The sequence below is a fragment of the Pelodiscus sinensis genome, chromosome 30 (assembly GCF_052426305.1).
Source record: "Pelodiscus sinensis isolate ZL-2025 chromosome 30, ASM5242630v1, whole genome shotgun sequence".
Classification (NCBI taxonomy): domain Eukaryota; kingdom Metazoa; phylum Chordata; order Testudines; family Trionychidae; genus Pelodiscus; species Pelodiscus sinensis.
This window is the reverse complement of record NC_143081.1, coordinates 6,862,864-6,882,202: the sequence shown is the minus strand read 5'-3', so window position 1 is coordinate 6,882,202 and position 19,339 is coordinate 6,862,864. Positions and strand designations below refer to the sequence as shown.

At 51.6% G+C, this 19,339-nt stretch overlaps 1 protein-coding gene across 1 annotated transcript in view; it reads right to left on the bottom strand.

Moving 5' to 3' along the window:
• LOC149521079 (basement membrane-specific heparan sulfate proteoglycan core protein-like) overlaps positions 1-19,339 on the bottom strand; it is a 141,791-nt gene that overhangs the window by 57,352 nt on the left and 65,100 nt on the right. The window contains exons 10-12 of the mRNA XM_089774210.1: positions 15,700-15,706; positions 11,686-12,008; positions 6,350-6,356 (exon numbers count right to left, since the gene is read on the bottom strand). Of these exons, the coding sequence (XP_089630336.1) occupies positions 6,350-6,356; positions 11,686-12,008; positions 15,700-15,706 (337 nt within the window). The remainder of the gene's footprint in view (positions 1-6,349; positions 6,357-11,685; positions 12,009-15,699; positions 15,707-19,339) is intronic.

Sequence of the window (19,339 nt, the reverse complement as noted above, 5' to 3'; positions counted from 1 at the left end):
CTGCCATTTTTGGAAGAAGAATCTGTATCCCCCAGATTGCTCACCGTGAGGAGGGGAGCAGACAAGCGTAACCGGCTCTCCGGGGGGATACACCATGTTGCTGTCTCTCACGGAGAGGGTAGGATCCAGTCGGGGATCTGGAACAGAGGCAGGGGGGTCAGTGGCGAGGGGGAGACCAGGATGCACTGAGGAGAAAATGAGAAGTGAGAAGAGATCAGCCCTGGAGAAATAGAAACACAAACCAACCACATCTCTGACTGACACCTGCCCCCATGCTGGGAAATGCCCCACAGCAAGGCTACGTCTAGACTGCAGGCTTCTTGCACAGGAAGCTTTATTCAGAAGAGATCTTCTTACGCAAGAGAACATCCACACTGTAAAAACTAATGGAAAAAGCGATCAGCTTTTTCAAAAAAGAGCATCTGGACTACATGGATGCTCTCTCGAAAGTCAGCTCTGATTGCTATGGGCAGAAGGGCCAAAAGGCCACCTGTGCTTTTTCCTTTTTCCTCTTCTTGCACAAAAAACCCTCCGTCCTCCCCGTCCACACGCAGCTTTTTGTGAAAGAGTCTATCGCAAAATGCGTTCTTCCTCGTAGAATGAGGAAAACCTCCGGCAGAAAAACCCCTCTGTTCTTTCCATTTTTCTGAACAAAAACACACTTGAAGTGTGGATGCTCCAAATGAACCACGGCCTGATTCCCTCTCTCTCTGTCTCCTTCTCTCCCTCTCTCTCTCTCCTTCTCTCCCTCTCTCTCGTGTCCCATTATCTCTCGCCCCAATGATAAACACCTGAAGTTCATTCTCAACTGGAATTTGTGCCGCTCCTGCTCCCAGGAGCCAGGTCATGTAGAATCCCCGTCTCGTCAGCTGCAGAACTTCCATTGTCACGTGTCTGTTCCCCACGTCGGAACTTCTGGGCAGGGATTCAATCCCTGAATGTTCCCTTTGTGACACTGACCAGTGTCAGCTCCTGGAACCTCTGCTAGAGCATGGATCTGCCTTCTGCACAGCTCAGCAAATTCCTCCCCTAGTCTCTGATTCTTCACCCCTCAACCCTACAGCCTAAGACCCCCCAATGCCCTTCCCTGCTCTGTCCCCCAATCTGCTCCTCTCGCCTCCCGGGAACAGAGGAGCTGGGAAGGGGATTCTACCAAGGTGCAATCAGGACACCATCAGCCTGTCCCAGCAGAGTCAAGATCCCACGCTCTGGGGGAAGGAAGAGGCCAAAGGGGCAGGGTGGTTTCTGCCAGTGCTTCAACCCCAGGACCCCCAGCAGTAGCTAGAAGGTGCTGCAGAGAAGTGAGGAGGGTGGGTTGGACGTGGGGAAGGGAGGGGGGAGATTTTGCACCGACCGCCTCTCTTCTGGGGTCTCTGTTGAACCTGCTTTTAGTGTCCTGGTTGCTGGGTTCTGGGTCTGTGAGCCTGGCCCTGAGCTCTCTGTGGGAGTCCAGAACTGGGACACAGACCTAGCACCACCAGACTCCCAGGGGCACTCAGAGACACCCCGCTCCCCCTCCACACAGAGCTCCACACTGGGGACTCAGTGTCATGGGGAGTTCGGAGCTCAGTGTCCGTGGTCTGCTGGGGCTGCCAGTGAGGGGCTGCATAGCTCCCATGGGGCTGGGGGCAGCTTCTACCCTATGACCTGGGCAGGGACCCACCAAAGAGATGCCCCAAGTAGCCATCAGCTGGGGTTGCTCTTTGCCCCCATAGACGTGCAGTTTATAAGGGAGATGCCTGTGAATGGGCAGCTGGACCCACCCAGGGGGTGACACGGGGGCCCCTGGGAATCCCTCTTCCCTGCAATTTCAAACGCCCCCATGTGAGAGGCAGGGGATCCCCACCCCCACTGACTGAGTCCTCCCACCCACCCCGAGCATCTCAGCAAGGCCAGGAGACGTCGTTACCTGCGGGGGTCACCGGCCTGGGGAGACTCTGGAGCGAGGCTGGAGGAGAAAGGAAGAGAGGGGGTGAGAGCTCTGGGGAGGGGTTGGGAGAGCAGGAGAAGGAGGCATCCAGACAGACACACAGAGGGGCTGGGGCGGGGGGAAGGGGCGCTCACCCAGCAGAGACAGGAGCAGAGGCAGCGCCATGCTGAGCCGGTCACTCTGGGTTCTCAGCTCAGCTACTGGCCCCATCTGGGCACAGGGGGATGGGACCCTCGCCTCTGACGCAGGCAGAGGAAGTCACAGCCTCAGGTGTGGTCACCGCTCTGCTCAGTGGCATGACCGAATTCGGTGCTCGCTGCGCAGGGCGTGGGGGGGGACGGCTGCCAATTTTCCACTGCTGATACTGGGAGGGGAGGAGCTAAACCAGCAGCACCTAATGACTGACAGATCTGGGGCTGGGGCAGGGATGCTGCTGGGGTAAAGGAAACTCAGCTGAGTTACTCTAGCTTACGCCAGGCCCCATCGACTGCAGGAGACACAACACACTGACCCCAGCGGGGGGTTGGTGACAACTCTCCAGCCAGGCCCAGATCCAGCTGGGGCCCTGCCGTGTGTTTAAAAATAACATTGGGAAGTTCTGCTGGGCTACAGGGAATTTTAACACAGACAGCGAGTGACGGGGCTGGGGAGGGTTTCCAGTCCCCAAACAATGACCCCGTGGGATGGGGATGACCCCGCTCGGAGGAACAGGAGCTGGAGGTTGGACCATGCCCAGCTGGAGATGGAGCCTGGCTGGGAAAGGGCTGAGGAGAGAGGCCCTGTGCAGGGCCCTGGGCAGGGACATGGGTAAGTATCCAGAGGAAATCCAAGGTAGAAAAGCATCTAGGGAAGCTCAGAGGCATCTAAGAACTTAGCTTCTCACCACATTACCCTGGGTCCACCCCTGGGAATGGTGGACGGGATCCTTCAACAGATGGAGGAGAAGTGCTGCTGAGTTTGGGGGAAAGTCCTCAGACTCATTGGCTTGTTCAGGACCAGCTGATGACTTGCAGAGCCCAGGCGAGTGTCAATGGGGCTGCAGATTATGGAGCCCAGGGAGGGATGGAGAGTTGTGCTGACCAGAGGTTAGATTACTGCCCTTTGAGTGCGGGGGAGGAGGGTGGAGAACCCAGGGTAGCTGTGCCCAGCAGATCACCATAGATGCTCTCTAGTGTCTTGCGTTAAAACTTCTGTTCCATTTCATAATCTCATTGAAGTAGAGAACTGGAAGGGACCTCGAGAGGTCATCAAGTCCCATTCCCTGCCCTCACACCAGCACCAAGCACCATTTAGATCACGCCTGACAGGTGTCTGTCTAACCTGCTCTTAAATATCCCCAGTGATGGAGATTCCACAACCTCCCTAGGAAATGTATTTATTGGCCGGTTTGTTATTTAATGGATCCCAAGATGATGACGTGGTGTCATAAGCGGTGAATGAGAATAAAACCGACAGCTCTGTGAATAAAAGCTTCAGAGGGGTAGCCGAGTGAGTGTGTAGAGGATAAACTGCAAAAACAACAAATGGTCTGGTAGCACTTTCAAGACTAACAAAACATGGAGATGGCATCCAAAAACTCATAATACCATCTACATCTTCTGTTAGTCTTTAAAGTGCTACCGGACTAATTGTGGTTTTTCAAGCACTGTGGTTTTTCAATAACTCCTGTGTTTGCAACCAAAAGGGAAGCTGTAAACCGAGAAGAACAAAGGCTTGTTGTCAAGGCTGCTCCTCGCTCTTTAACTTCCAGTGCAGAAGTTGGGGCCCTGCCACGAAAGCTTCTGTTTAAAAAAAACCTGGAAGGTCAAAATTCCCTGTCTTTGTGTGGGGGAAGTTGCCACCATCGAAATGCAAAACCCCTTGAGATGACTCACTTGAGAACTTCTTACTGTGGGGTAACCCCAAGCTCTTCAAACCTTCCTCAGGACAGAGCATGACATCAAAGTGTAATTTCTTAATAGCTGACCTTGTATTTCAGGTACACTCACACAGACCCCCTGCCATCTAGGATACAAGAAGCAGATCATGTTCTTTAAAATGTGATTTTATTAACAAAACAAAGAAGACAGACTTGGTTTCTACATGTTACAGAGCAACAAAGAAGAGGCAGGTTAAAAGCACAGATATTCCTTCCCTGGGATTCAGTTAGTGTCAGGGGTCACATAGGCTAAGCACAGAGGAGTTGAACCACAAACCACACCACAAAATAAAAAAATAACATGGTTGTGTCAAACTGAACATTCCCTGTTCCCCTCACATCTATAGTACCAAGGTTTAGTCTTTCCTTAGGCATGTTCCTCGCTGAAAAATCCTGGCTCACTCCAGCTCTTGCCCAGTTCCTGCTTTGAACTCACACAAAAACTCAAGCAGTAGGAACACAGTGTTCAATTTAAATCTTTCATTCTCTTGCCATTGTCTCTCTGGCTCTCTGCTAAGACTTCTGGACACCCTTGTCTCTTGGCATAACCCTTCACAGACAATTTAATATCCTGAATGTCTAGGATGTCTAGAGTAGGGTAGTACGGCTCCCATCCATCACACCTGTGCATGTACTCGGGAGCACAAATAGCTTGGCTGCATTAACAAAAGCCAAAAAGCCAAACATGTAGCCTCCATCAAGTCTGCCACTGTCAGACAATTCAGTAGAGAACTGAAAAAAAAATCCCACTGAAATTTGAATTGAATGTAGCAGTCATAGGAATAAGGGAGATTAAATGTTGGGGGGGGGGGGCGGCAGAAAGCTTTGGACATTTGTAACAATTTTAAGTGTGAGGAAAGTGAAAACAGGAAGTCAGATACTGACTAAATTTGAAGAAAATGGCAAGTCAGAAAGAAACGAGCCCTTTGAGAGAGACAGTTTTCTGCAAGCGTGCAAACACCAGATGACATCATGGAGCAATGTAGCACAGAATGCAGGAAACTCAGCAGAGCTGTGACTTTTGGTGACCAGACAGAGCTCTGGTCAGAGCAGACCCGTGTGTGGTGTTAATGACAGTGTGTGAAAACAGAAATGGCTCCGTGCAGGAGATTTCACTGCAGAACATGCTCCCCAGACATGCAGGCAGGAGACACTGTGACAGCCCAAGCCAAAGAGCTGGATTCACCAGAAGAGGTTTTCCGTGTGCTACGTACCAGTGAATGCAGCTAGAATAGATCCAACCCAACGGGGTCCCACTTGCCATGAAAACTAACACTGCCTGGGAAATAGAGTGCAGAGAGTTCTGTGGAATCTGTGGATCACTGCTTGGGCGCAAACACTGAATTTCCTTTGGGAAATTCTATCACAAATAAGGGGAAATAATCAGTTTGCACAACGTGGTGGATCCCAAACACAGAACTGTCAAGTGCTCTGAGTGGCAGCCGATCTGGTGAGGAGTCTCACAGACACACTGGGATCGAGCAGGCCTGAGGAGTGGGACTGAACTCGGCCTATGGCAGAGAATGAAACATCTCTCCCCATTGCTATAACTAGCTAATTGTGCGCCTGAGGCAAGAGTATAAAATTGTGACCCCTCACCTGTATATTTTCATGTTTTTTATTTTTAGAAAAAGGGGAAATACAACAACAACAACAACAATAATAACAATAACAGCAATGTTTATTTTATAGTTATGAGATCTGCATAAATAATCCATTAATACATATATACATATAATTATAAAATATCACCATGTCAGATACTATTAAGTTTTTGTTATAATTGTACTTTGTGTGCTTTTAATGAGGCAAAGTTATATATTGTGTTCAAATTAATATTGTTCGCTACCTCGTGTTCTATTGATAAGATGGATGTAGTGATCATCTCTCCTGTGGATACTCAAAGGTCGTTCTCAATTACTTTCTGTTTACTAAAACGTCTTTTGCAAGAAGCCACAGTCACTGCCTAGTTCTCTCGGCTTGTGTAGAACATACAAAGCACTGGACACAGGTGGCTCAGCATCATAGGAACCAGTTTTTGGAGGGGAAACCATGATTCCAACGGACTAAGGGCCTGGACCCCGACCCATAGAACCCAGGGGTCGCAGCTCTCAGACCCCCAGCTCTAATCAAATTCCCCCAAAACTAGAGCCACGCCCCAGGCAGAGGTGAGACAAGATGCAGGAGTCCTGGCTCCCAGCCTGACCCCACTACCTCACCCGCTGCACCTTTGCCCCTGTGCAGGGCAATCTGAGCCCCTTCTCCCCTGTCCTTGTACCTGGGAACTGCCTAGGGTACCTTTAGGCATCTCTTGGCGTGACTGAGCGTGTGCTCAAAAGCAGCTGACGTCCTGGGCAGCCAATAGGGCTGGTGACTGTTGCATCCCGGTGAGGCAATGTGCAGCCTGCCATGTAAACTGTGGGCCGGCTGATGCTAGTGGGCGGGGGAGTGAAGCGGCGCTGTCTTCAAATAAGTAGTTTTCTATGTTATTTTTCTGTGACCCCTCAGCTGTGCGCCTGAGGCAAGTGCCTCACTCGCCTCCCCCTTGTTACGGCCCCTGCTTCTCCCACGGACACTGGCCCCGGGAGCTGAGCTGCACATTCTGTCTGAGCCAGATGAGGAGAAACCAAAAGTAAAACCTAAAGAGGCCCTAGACAAATACAGGGACCTGGTTACTGTGCAATAAACACAGCAGGGGCGGGGGTGGGTCACTGGTACCTAGCATCAGCCTTAAAAACCCACCAATTCCAGGCTCCCGTCCAGTAATGTCAAAGGAGGTGACACCAATTCTAGCTCTGGCTGCGTGTGGGAATCACTTCCCCCCAGGGCAAGAGGCAGTGACAAGTTCACACGTTTGTGTCCAGTTCATGGGTTGGGGCAGCAATCAGTGATGTGTTTTCTCCCCTGAAGTTACAGAATTATTTGACTGTTCTCTGGGGTCCTTCTTACTCTGGCCAGGAAATCGCCCCTCCTGTGTCAGACTAGTGCTGTTCTTCACACTTCATCCTCTGGCTATGGGGGTGTTCACAGTCTCAGAGCAAACACTTAGAAATAACCCGAGGACAGGGCGTGTGGTCATTATCAGTGGAGACACCAATACACAAGCATCTCACAACATTTAAACACCACTGAACTTTTTATAAGTCTAACCCCTCTACAGAGCAAACCAGCCCCAGGTGCCCTGGTCCAGTCTCCAGCTGTGAGCTCGTCAGTTCTTAGCTAATCCCTGCAGCCAGGGCAAAGGCAGGGATCAGACGTGCCAGCATCACACCCCGGCCAGTTTCACTTCTCTTCCATTGGCGCAACCCACGGACATGTGTCAATCCACATTGCTTTGTCTGGGGTCATCTTGTGTATCAGCAGCACCCACACAACTCTGTCTGCACTCCCCATACACACACACAGCACACAGGGACAGTCAGTACCGGGGTCAGTGGGTTTCAGATGATCCCTGACATGTCAGCTCCATCTTCCATCAACAGTGACTTGGGCTTGCCCTTGCCACATGGCTCACAAGGGCTGTTGGGGTATAAAGTGTTCAGGATATCAGTGCCCATGGGAGGGGGAAGGGACACAGGGAGATGCAGACAGTGTTTGGGGTAGGGCATTGGTAACTAGCATCAGCCTTCAAAAACCCACAAATTCCAGGCTTATTCATTGTAGTATCGAAGGAGGTGACACCAGTTTTAGCCCTGGCTGCGTGTGGGAATCACTTCCCCCCAGGAGCAAGGAGAGGTGACACGTTCACATGTTTGTGTCCAGTTCATGGGACAAGAGGGGTGGAGATCAATCAATAAAGTGTGTTCTCTGATGTTTCACAGTTGTTTGTCTGATGCCTGGGGCCTTTTTACACGGGGCAGGAAATCGCCCTTCCTGTGTCAAAGTCGTATTTCACACTTCACCAGGCTTCTCTCCAGAGTTTGTGGGTGTTTACAGCTTAAGAGCAAACAATTAAATATCACCTTGTAACATGGGGTGTGGCCATTCTCAGTGAGATTAATGGAGACACTAATAAACAAGCTTTCACAACATTTAAACACTAAAGACCTTTTTATAAGTCTAACACCTCTACAGAAGAAACCAGCCCCAGGTGCCCTGGTCCAGTCTCCAGCTGTGAGCTCGTCAGTTCTTAGCTAATCCCTGCAGCCAGGGCAAGAGCAGGGATCAGACGTGCCCGCGTCACACCCTGGCCAGTTTCACTTCTCTTCCATTAGTTCAACCCACGTACACTCATCAATCCACATTGCCTTGTCAGGGACCATCTTGTGTATCAGCTGCACCCACAGCACATCCCCAGCACACACACAACTCTGTCTGCAAACCCCGTACACAGCACACAGGGACAGTCAGCACCGGGGTCACATGATCTCTGATATGACACCTCCATATTTTGACAACAGGGACTTTGCTTGCCCTTGCCACATGGCTCACAACGGCTGTTGGGGTGTAAAGGGTTAAGGATATCGGTGCTCGTGGGAGGGGGCAGAGATGCAGGGAGATGCAGACAGTGTCTCCTTCCTTATCTGGCTGCCTTCCGGGTGGGCTTTGTCACCACCTCGCTGTACAGCACATGTGCCTCTGCAGCAGGCTGGGCTCTGTTCTTCCACTGGCTTCGGTGAGGGTCCAACACCGAGAACTCGATGTGCACGTAGGTGACTTCTGATCCCTGGTGGGGGAGGACAGAGAAACAGTGAGGGGGAGGGGTGCCTGGACACTTTGTGCTTGAATGATGCACGGGGAAGGATCTCTGTGAAATCAGGGTTACAAGGACATTGAGGATAGAACAAAACTGAATAGAACAAAAAATGGGAGAATTGCCCTGAAATTAGTGAGGTGAAATGACATGTAGGAAGGAAAAAATTAAAGGTGTCTGTAAAAATTAAATTTTGCTGGCATGGCTGGAGCACTGCAGAAAAAGAGAAGAAACGGCCTTTGGTTCAAGAGAACAATGCTGGTGAGAAAAAGTCTCACGACTCTCTGGCTCTATGAACGGGAGCGCTGTGTGTGAGGCAGCTGAGAGATTCTCCCTCACAATTTGACACTGGTGAGGACTCAAGGGGAGCCCCCTGCCCAGGTCTGGGCATCGCACCTGAAGAAAGATGGGGACAAACTAACAGAGCCCAGAGGAAAGCGACCGAACTGGCCAGATGTTTATACAAGAACCACGTGTAAGGTGCACAAATGGGTCCTGTTCAGTCAGGAGATGAGAAAGCTGAGAACAGAACAACCCTTCTGAGACAATGTTACAGACAGGACGGTGACCGGCTGTTCTCATTGTCCACTGAAGTTTTAAGTAATCCTACCTCAGCACAGCGGGTAAGACTAGAAGACTTGCTGTCTCGGCCCTGCCCTACATTTCTGTGAGTCAGTGGAAGTTTAGAGTGATGGGGAAGGGACGACCACATCTCAGCCTTTTCTCCTGCCTGAACAGACACTGGGGTAGCTTCCCTTTGGGGCTGTTGTCTGCCTTCTCCCTTCCCCACACACCAGATAGGAAGCTGCATCTCAGGACCGGGCACAAGATTCTGGCCGTGCTGTTTCAAGGCAGATGGATTGTGCTGGGGAGGGGGGTGGAATCTATAAATCTATAAATCTATTCTTGTTACCTGTTCCACCTGCTCCACTCCAGCACCTGGGGATTTGGGTCTCTTCTTGTGATGACCAGGATTCCTGTTTCTGGCGTGTTCCCTGGGCGCAGATCCCTCAGGGCTTGGCAGAGGCTTTGGAACTAAAACGGAATCAGAGGAGAATGGAGCTGAAGTGGGGAGGAGCAAGAGGGAATGACTCCACCAGTGTGTGACCCTGAGAAAGAAGAAGCCAAACTCAGCTTTGTGTCTGTTGATTTCAGTACGTGTGTGAGTCTGAGGCTAATACCAGGGCACCAGGTGAAAAAACATAAAACCGTCTCTGTATGTGTGTGTATAAGTGTGTATTTCTGCAGTGTAGACCCATGAAGATTCCTGAAAGTGTTACATGATTTTACTTCTCCCTTAATATTAACCCCAACCACAGCCAATGACATTAATGCTCATGTCTAAACACGGTGCTATTGTGTAGCCATGACTCAGCCCCGTGGCCACAACCCCAACAACTCACCCAAACAATTGAAGAAGAAGTTTGGCCCAGAGACCAAAGTTCTTGCTTGGGACAAGGGGAAACTCAGATTCTCTGCTCTGCCCCCCACTTCCCGTGTGAGCTTGGACCTCTGGGGGATTGGCCACCTCAGTCCTGTTAATATTGTGGCTCTCACACCTCAGTCTCTGCCCATGAACTGGAGCCAGTTGCCAGCGGGCGTGCTCAGATGCTGTGGCAATGCCTGGCCTTCCCAATTCAGCATAGAATCAGGATGTGAGAAATGATTTTCTGTCTTTCAAGCAGCATCTGAGGGATGGATTTGTGGAGTGAATGGGAAGTGAAAGAAAGTGCTAGAAATTCTCCCGGCTCACAGGGTTTGCAGGGTTTCCCCTCTTTCATGACTGACTAGTGTTGTGTGAGGGTTATTTGTCTTTAATCACACAGGTGCAGAGCTGGATATTGGGCATCGTGTGTTAGAGAAGCCAAACCGGGACGAATGCATGTTTGAAAAGCTACTAAGTGCTTTAGAATTTGATCTTCTTTTTCTGCTTTGGCATGTGACTTAGAACGAAATATACCCTGAGCCAGGCATGTTTGAGTTGGTCTCCATACCCACCTCGTGGTACCGTAGTTTGTGGATGTTGGTGGTTCAAAACTATTTACACTGATCGTGACAAAATCACGATTTTGCTGAGCTACAGTTCATCTTTAAGTTTGACACAATCAACTCTGGATTAAACAAAGACTGTGAATGGCTTGCTAACTACAAAAGCAGCTTCTGTTCTCTTGGAATTCACACCTCCAGATCAGCTGCTAGAAGTGGGCCTCATCCTCCTTGATTGGATCACCTCATCATCTCCAGCCTGATCCTGGCCTGTATATTTATTCCTGCCTCTGGATATTTCCACTACATGCATCTGACGAAGTAGGTCTTTGCCCACGAAAGCTTATGCTCCTACACTTCAGTTAGTCTATAAGGTGCCACAGGACTCCTCGTCGCTTTTGCAGATTCAGACTAACACGGCTACCCCTCGGATACGTGACAAAATAGTTATTGGCTAAACACCATCGAGGGAGCAGCTGGGAGGTCACAGCACCCAGCTCCCTTTCACCCACCTCTTTTCTTCCTATGGCAGTAGCAGATCAGAGCAGCCAGGGCTCCAGCTGGGAGCAAGACCCCTCCTGTTTTCAGCAGAATGGCCTGGGTTTGCTGTGAGGCTGTTTATGCAGGAGACAAGTAAATGGGTGGGAAGGACAAATGAGAACAGCTGGATCACCATGGAACAAGTCTGGGACTCACACAAGATTCTGAAAACCCTTCACTGTTATCTATAGCACAGTCTAGTTGTACCATTCTTCTCCTCATACCAAAAAGGGGAAGGAAGGTCCAGTGGTTATGGGGCTGGCCTTGAGCATTGGTTAGGTGGGTTAAATTCCTGGATGTACCACACATCCCCTAGGACAATTTCTCTTTCCTTGCCTCCATTTCTCATTGCTACAATAGGCATCAGGGGAGGTGATTAAATCCATGAAAAATATTGTGAGATGCTCAGACACTTGGGCCATCAAAGTATCACAGTGAGAAAGGGCAGGTTGTGCAGGGGAGATGTCGATTTTAACCTCTACTTTGTTTTCTATCTCTACGTGGCATCTGTCACTTCCTCTGACCTCCCATTCCAAGATGAGCTCCCAAGTTCAGGGGAACAACACAGGGGTAGAATGAAGGATTTAGGGGCATCTCACCTGTCCCAGTGACATTCACGGTGACGTTCACAGCCTGGCTCTTGAGGGACGGGACCCAACTCCCACTCACGTTGTCCTCGTACCCGCAGGTGAATTCCCCGCTGTCATTGAGACTGGCCCGTGGGATGCTGAGCACAGAGCCCTTCACAGAGCGGGAGCCGGGCTCTATGGTGCTGATCTCAGACCCTGAATCCCTGGGGACAAACTCAACTCCGTCCTTGTAGAAATGAAACCTCCTCTCGCCGGTGTCCCCTGGGGCCATGCAGGTGAGGAGCAGGGGGAGCCCTTCACTCACCGCTCCAGACGGGGGATCCACGCTCAGCACTGGCTGGGGAGGGGGATCTGTGGGGAGCAGCAAAGGGGAAGGATCAGCAGGAACATGGAAAGGTAGAAAGTGAAGATGGTGCCCAAACTTCCATGTGCTCTGCGACAACCTGGGCTCTGTCTCCTGAGCTTCTTCCTTCAGTTCAGGGTGCTGGGGGGCTCCCCAGAGAAATGAGTGAGATCCAGGACGAGGTGGGGATTACTGTCTTCAGAGACGGGACTGTCTCCCTCAGAATTTTGGGACCCAAATGGACCATTCCCCAGGCACAGCCCCTTGCTGCTGGAGCTGCCAGTTTTCCCTCATGGTCCTGACAGTGCCTCTAGAGTTCCTTGTTCTCCAGCTCTGCATCTTCCTCCAGCCACTCCTGGCACCCCACTAAACTGACTAGAGGGGAGGCTTGTCATCAGTTGCAGCTGGTCCTTGAACAGATTCAATGTTTCTCTGGGCTAGGAGCCTCTGAACCTGAAAATAGCATCAACAACTCCCCCAAAAGGTACTAAGAACCAGGGAGTGATATTACTGGGGGATTCAAACTGACCTGAGTCTCCCTGTGTGGAGCTGAGTGGCCAGACTGTGTGTCACCCTGGACGTCATGAGAAGATGCCCTGCCATGGGGCAAGTAAAAGGCAGGAGAAAGGGACCTCACCTGTCACTGTGATGTTGATGGGGCTGCTTGTCTCCGAGAGGAGCTCTCGCCCAGATACTGTCTTCCAGAATTCACAGCTGTACACTCCAATGTGTGACCCAGACAGACCCGACAGCTGCAGGGAGTCAGTGTAGCTGTCTCGAGGGAAGGGTAATTCCATGGAGTGGATTTTCTGGCTGTCCCTGAAGAACCGGATCCCAGACATTCTGGACACCCCAGTAGCTGAGCACGTGAGGGTCACATTTTCCCCAGCAATGTAGACAGGTCGCTGCGGGGACACAGTGAGGTTGGGGGCTGGAAAAGACAAGGGGGTCAGTGGGGGGAGATGGTTCCTATGTGGTGACAGATGCAAAGGAAGAGCCAGTGAAGGGCAGAGGAAGGACACAGACCCCAGCCAGCCGCAGCTCTGTTCTCAGAAGCCACGTCCCCGCCAGAACATGCAAACTCTGAGCCACAGAGATCTCCCTGCCAGGAACCCAGGGGACCTGCCTGCCTTGCCTGGTACCTGAGGGGGCAGATCCTGCCTGGGACAGCTCATCCTGCAGGGGGTGGGGTTGGGATTGTGCAGTTTAGGCCGGGGGTGTCAGGGAGCTGCCTCCAGCAGACACAGAGCAGGACTCCCAGCACTAAGAGCAGAGACAGCCAAATGCCGCAGAGCCCTGGGTGCCCCAGGGGAGCTTCCCACACTCCAGCTGGGTCCTGGCCCAGTGACTCCAGGGAAGCTTCAGCCCTTTGACCCCTGCTGGGATCTTGACCATTCACCCACGGGGGTATTGGTGCCAGCAGTGGGGTGGGTAACAGGACAGTGACCAATCCCTCTTCTGACACTAATCACAAGGGGGCCAAAGCTGACATGTTGGGATGGGCCTGAGATTCCCAGTTACCCACCCACCAAACAGCAGGAAAGGGGCTCACCTGTCACTGTGATGGAGATGGAGTTGCTCCACCTAGATGACTTTGTTCCTTCGGGATCCTGTCTCCAGTATGCACAGGTGTAGGACCCAGCCCGTCCCCTCTCAGCTGGGAATTCCAGCGAGGGCTCTGCAGAGGGGCTGAGGAGGCCCTGCTGAAAGGAGAATCTGTATCCCTCAGCCGGTTCACTGTGCGGTGGGGAGCACATCAGCTTAACCAGCTCCCCAGGGGGATACGCTTGGTACATGGCTCTCCCCACAAGGGTAGGAGGTGGCAGGAGATCTAGAACAGAGGCAGAGGGGTCAGCGCAGAGGGACAGGCCAGGGTGCAATCAAGAGAAAATGAGAAGTGAGAGGAGAAATATAAACACAAACCAGCCGCATCTCACTGCCCAGCACCTGCCCCCACGCTGGGAAATACCCCACGGCAAATACCCCACGGCCTGATTCTCTCTCGTGTCCCCTTACTTCTCTGATGATGAAAACCCGAAGTTTATTCCTGCCTGGAATTTGTGGAACTCCTGCTCCCAGGAAACCAGGTCATGTAGAATCCCTGTCTGGTCACCTGCAGAACCCTCCATTATCATGTGTCTGTTCCCCAAGTTGGAACTTCTGGGCAGGGATTCAGTCCTCCCCCACCTCCCATCCCCGTCCCCGAACCTTCCCTTTGTGACACTGAACAGGCTCAGCTCCTAGGGTCTCTCCTAGAACATGGACCTGCCTTCTGCACAGCTGGGCAAATTCCTCCCCCCAGTCTCTGCATCTTCACCCCTGCACCCCACAGCCTCCTGCTCTATGCTTAGTGCCCCCCAGTGTCCCTGTCCTGCCCCCCAACTGCTGCTCTACCCTCCCGAGAACAGAGGAGCTGGGAAGGGGATTGTGCCGAGGAGCAATCAGGACACAGTCGGCCTGTCCCAGCAGAGACAAGGGGCGTCAGGAGCAGAGCTGGGTGAGAAGGTTCCTTCATGTGTCTCAGTATCCACAGGCTGCCCCCTCTCCATCCAGGGGAGGGGTGAGGGCAGGTTAGGAGGGTCCTTCATTCTCCAGTGCAGCTCCAGATCCCACACTCTGGGGACTCAGGAGGCCAAAAGGGGCAGGGTGGTTTCTGCCAGTGATTCAACACCAGAACCCCGGCAGTAGCTAGAAGGCACTGCACAGAAGAGAGAAGGATTGGCTGGACATGGGGAAGGGAGGGGGGAGTTTTTCCACTCACTGCCTCTTTGGGGCCTCTGCAAAACCTACTTTTAGTGTCCTGGCTGGTAGTGCTGGGTCTGTGCTCATGGCCTTGAGCCCTCTGTGGGATCCCAGAGCTGGGGGAGATTGACCCCACACACACTCGGCCCCACACTGCCTTGCCTAGGGGCACTCAACACAGCATCACACTGATGGGAGCTGCCTGGAGGGACTCATTGCCATGGGGAGGTGGGAGCTCAGTCTCCATGGCCCGTCCAGCCCTCGCTCTATGTGCTGAAGTTGCCAGTGAGGTCCTGGGAAGCACCGATGGAGATGGAGCAACTTCTCCCCTATGGCCTGGGCAGGGACCCACTGAAGAGGTGGCCCAAGTAGCCATCAGCCGGGGCTGCTCTTCTGCCCCCATGGACGTGGCTCTGCACTGGAGCTGCAGCTGCAGATTCCATGGGAGATTCTTGTGAATGGGCAGCTGGACCCGCCAAGGGAGCAACATGGGGGGCCCTGGAAATCCCCCTTCCCTGCAATTTCAAACACCCATATGTGAGAGGCAGGGGATCCCCCACTCCACTGACTGAGTCCTCCCAGCCCACTGCAAGCAACTCAGCAAGGCTGGCAGATTTCATTACCTGCGGGGGTCACCGGCCTGGGGAGACTCTGGAGCGAGGCTGGAGGAGAAGAGCAGAGAGGGGGTGAGAGCTCTGGGGAGGGGCTGGGGGAGTAGGAGAAGGGGAGATGTGGTCAGAGAGGGGGAGTCTCCCGACAGACACACACCGAGGGGCTGGGAGCTGAGGGGGGCACTTACCCAGCAGAGGCAGGAGCAGAGGCAGCACCATGCTGAGCCGGTCACTCTGGGCTGGGAGCTGGGTTCTCAGTTCAGCAACTAGCTCAGTCTGGTGCAGGGGGGATGGGACCCTCCCCTCTGACTCAGGCAGCGGAAGTCACAGCCTCAGGTGTGGTCACCGCTCAGCTCAGCGTTGTGACCGAATTCGGTGCTCGCTGCGCAGGGCGTGTGGGGAACGGCTGCCAATTTCCTACTGATGATACTGGGGGGAGGAGCTAAACCAGCAGCCCCTAGTGACTGACAGCTCAGGGGTTGGGCCAGGGATTCAACTGGGTTAAAGGAAACTCAGCTGAGTTACTGGAGTTTATGCCAGGCCCCATTGACTGCAGGAGACGTAACACACTGACCCCAGCAGGGGATCGGCAACAACTCTCCAGCCAGGCCAAGATCCAGCTGGGGCCCTGCAGGGTGTTTGAAAATAGCACTGGGAAGTTCTGCTGGGCTGCAGGGAACTTTGGCACAGACAGTGAGTGACGGGGCGGGGGCAGGTTTCCAGTCCCCAAACCCTGACCCTGTGGGATGGGACTGATCCCACTCTGGGGAACAGTAGCTGGAGGCCGAGCCATGTCCAGCTGGAAATGGAGCAGAACAGGGGTCAGCCTGGCTGAGATGGGGGCGGAGACTCAGCAGCTCTTTCCCTCCCAAGACACAGCTGCATTTTAGTTGCTCACTCAAGAGTTGATGCAAAGCCCCTTCAGACCCTGCGGATTTTCCTCAGACCTGAGACGGGTGTTTCTATCCCAAAGGAATCACCTTGTGGGGAGAATCCCAGGCACAGAATGAAGGGCCCTTCACAGAACTAGACAGTCCCCCAGCTCTAGGAGCAGCAGGGGGCAATGTGGAAGATGAGGATACTGATGAGGAAGAAGGAGCCTCCCACTGTCAGCTCCAAGACCCTGAATAAGCCACGAGCTGCAACAGAGAGTAACTGAATGCTTTTATGGAAGATTAAAATTTAGAGTTGCTCCCTTCTAAGAGAACAGAGGAGGTAAGAGATGTGCGCTGGATGCTGGGGTGGGGAACCCAGGGTAGCTGTGTCCAGCAGATCACCACAGATGCTCTCTAGTGTCTTGTGTTAAAACCTCCATCCCATTTTATAGAAGAAATTTCTACATTTCTTATAGAAGAAAGTGACCTCAAGAGGTTATCAAGTTCCATCCCCAACCCCCATGGCAGGACAAACACAATTGACATAATCCGTGATGGATGTCTGTCCAACCTACTCTTAAATATCCCCAGTGATGGAGATTCCACAACCTCCCTCGGCCATTTATTTACTGGTTGGTTTGTTTGTGAATGAACCCCAAGATCATGACAGTGTGTCAGAAGCAGAAATGAGGGAAACTGACAGATCTGTGGAACTAACTCCTGTGTTTGCCACTGAAATGGAGGGTGCAAACCTAAATGAACAAAGTCTTATTGTCCAGGGTGCTCCCTGCTCTGGCACTTCGAATGCAGAAGTTGGGGTCCACAAGAGACCTAAAAATCCCCATCACTAACATTTCTGTGTAAAAAACACTGTAAGGTCACACATCCCCTGACCTTGCGTGGGGGAAGTTCCAATCACCCAAATGCAAAACCCCTTGAGATGACTCACTTGAGAACTTCTACCTGTGGGGTAACCCCGAGCTCTTTAAACCTTCCTCCGGAGAGATTATGAAATCAAAGTGTAATTTGTTAACAGCCGACCTTCCATTTCAGGCACATTCACACAGAACCCCCTGCCTTCTAGGACACAGGAATCAGATCATAGTCCTTAAAAGGTGTTTTATTTACAAAACAAGAAGACAGACTTGATTGCTACGTGTTACAGAGCAACTAAAAAAAGGAAGATTAAAAGGACAGATTCATTCAGTTGGTATCAGGAGTCACATGGGCTAAGCAGAGAGGTGTTGAACCATACAACCAAATGAACACAAAATGGTTGTGTCTAACTGAACATTCCCTGTTCTACTTGCATCTGTAGTTCCAAGACTAGTCTTGCCTTAGGCACAGATATTGCAGAAAAAATCCTGGCTTAGTCTATCTTTTGCCCAGCTCTTGCCCTGAACTCACACAAAAACTAAAGCAGAAGGAACATGGTTTTCTATTCAAATCTCTTATTCTCTCACCATTGTCTCTCCTGGCCTCCTGAATATCTCCTATCTCTTGGTTTAACCCTTTACAGGCAATTTAATTAACAGAATGTCTAGAATGTCTAAAGTAAGGTAGTACAGCTCCCATCCATCACACTTGCACATGTACTACGTAAGCACAAATAGCTTGACCACAAAAAAGTTAAAAGAGCAACCTCCATGAAGTCTGACAGTGTCAGAGACTGGAACAGAGAATTGAAAAAACAAATCTTACATGAATGTGAATTGAATTAATCACTTATGGGCAAAACGGAGACAAAATGGGGGCAGAAAGCTTTGGTCATTTATAACAATTTTTAGTGTGATGAAAGTGAAAGCAGGAAGTCAGATACTGACTAAATGTGAAGAAAATGGCACGTGAGAAAGGAATGAGCCCTTGAGAGACGCCATCTTCTAAGGCGAGACACCTGATGGCATCATGGAGCAATAAAGCAGAGAGTGAAGAAAGCTTTTGGTGATCAGACAGAGTCTCTGCTCGGAGACAGACCCGTGTGGGGTATTAACGATGTGAAAAGAGAAACGGCTCCGAGAAAGAGATTCCAATTCAGAACATGCTCCCCAGACATGCAGAGCGGCACACGCTCTGACAGCAGATGCCCAAGAGTTGCATTCGCCACAAGGGGTTTTCCGTGTGCTCCGTACCAGTGAATGCTGCTGGAATAGACCCAATCCAAGAGGGTCCCACTTCCAGTGAAAACTGACACTGTCTGTGAACCCAGGTGCAGACAGTTCTGTGGAAGTTGTGGGTCACTGCCTGGGCCCACACACGGTGTTCGCTTTGGGAAATTCTATCACAGATACTGGCGGAAATAAATGCTTTGTGCAATACTGAAGATCCCAAATACAGAAACTCAAGTGCTCAGAGTGGCAGACACTGTGGCTGGGAGATTTCTCACAGACACACTGGGATCAAGCAGGCCTGAGGAGGGGGGCAGGGGCTGGAACATTTCTCCCCCTGACACCGGCCCTAGGAGCTCCGGTTCACTTTCTGTCTGAGCAAGATGAGGAGAAACCAAAAGTAAAACCTAAAGAGTCCCAGGCAAACACAGGGGGGTGGTTACTGTGGAACACACACAGCAGTGGCAGGGGTGGGGCTTTGGTAACTAGCATCAGACTTAAAAACCCACCAATTCCAGGCTCCCATCTATTGTCGTATTGAAGAAAGTGTCTCCAGTTGTAGGCCTGGCTGCGTGTGGGAATCCCTTCCCCCAGGGGCAAGAGGAGGTGACAAGTTCACATGTTTGTCTCCAGTTCATGGGTAGAGTGTGGGGGGAGCAATCAACAAAGTGTTTTCCCCTCTGATGTAGCACAATTGTTTGTCTGCTGTCTGGGGGCTTCTTACACTGGGCAGGAAATCGCCCCTCCTGTGGCAAACTAGCGCTGTACTTCACACGTCATCCTGTGGCTTTTCACAGTTCCAGAGCAAACACTTAAAAATAACCTTAGGACAGGGTGTGAGGCCATTATCAGTGAGATAAACGCAGGGTCCAACATAGGAGCCGCTCACAGAGTCTAAACACTAATGACTTTCTTGTAAGTCTAACCCCTCTGCAGAGCAAACCAGCCCCAGGTGCCCTGGTCCAGTCTCCAGCTGTGAGCTCGTCCCTTAGCTAATCCCTGCAGC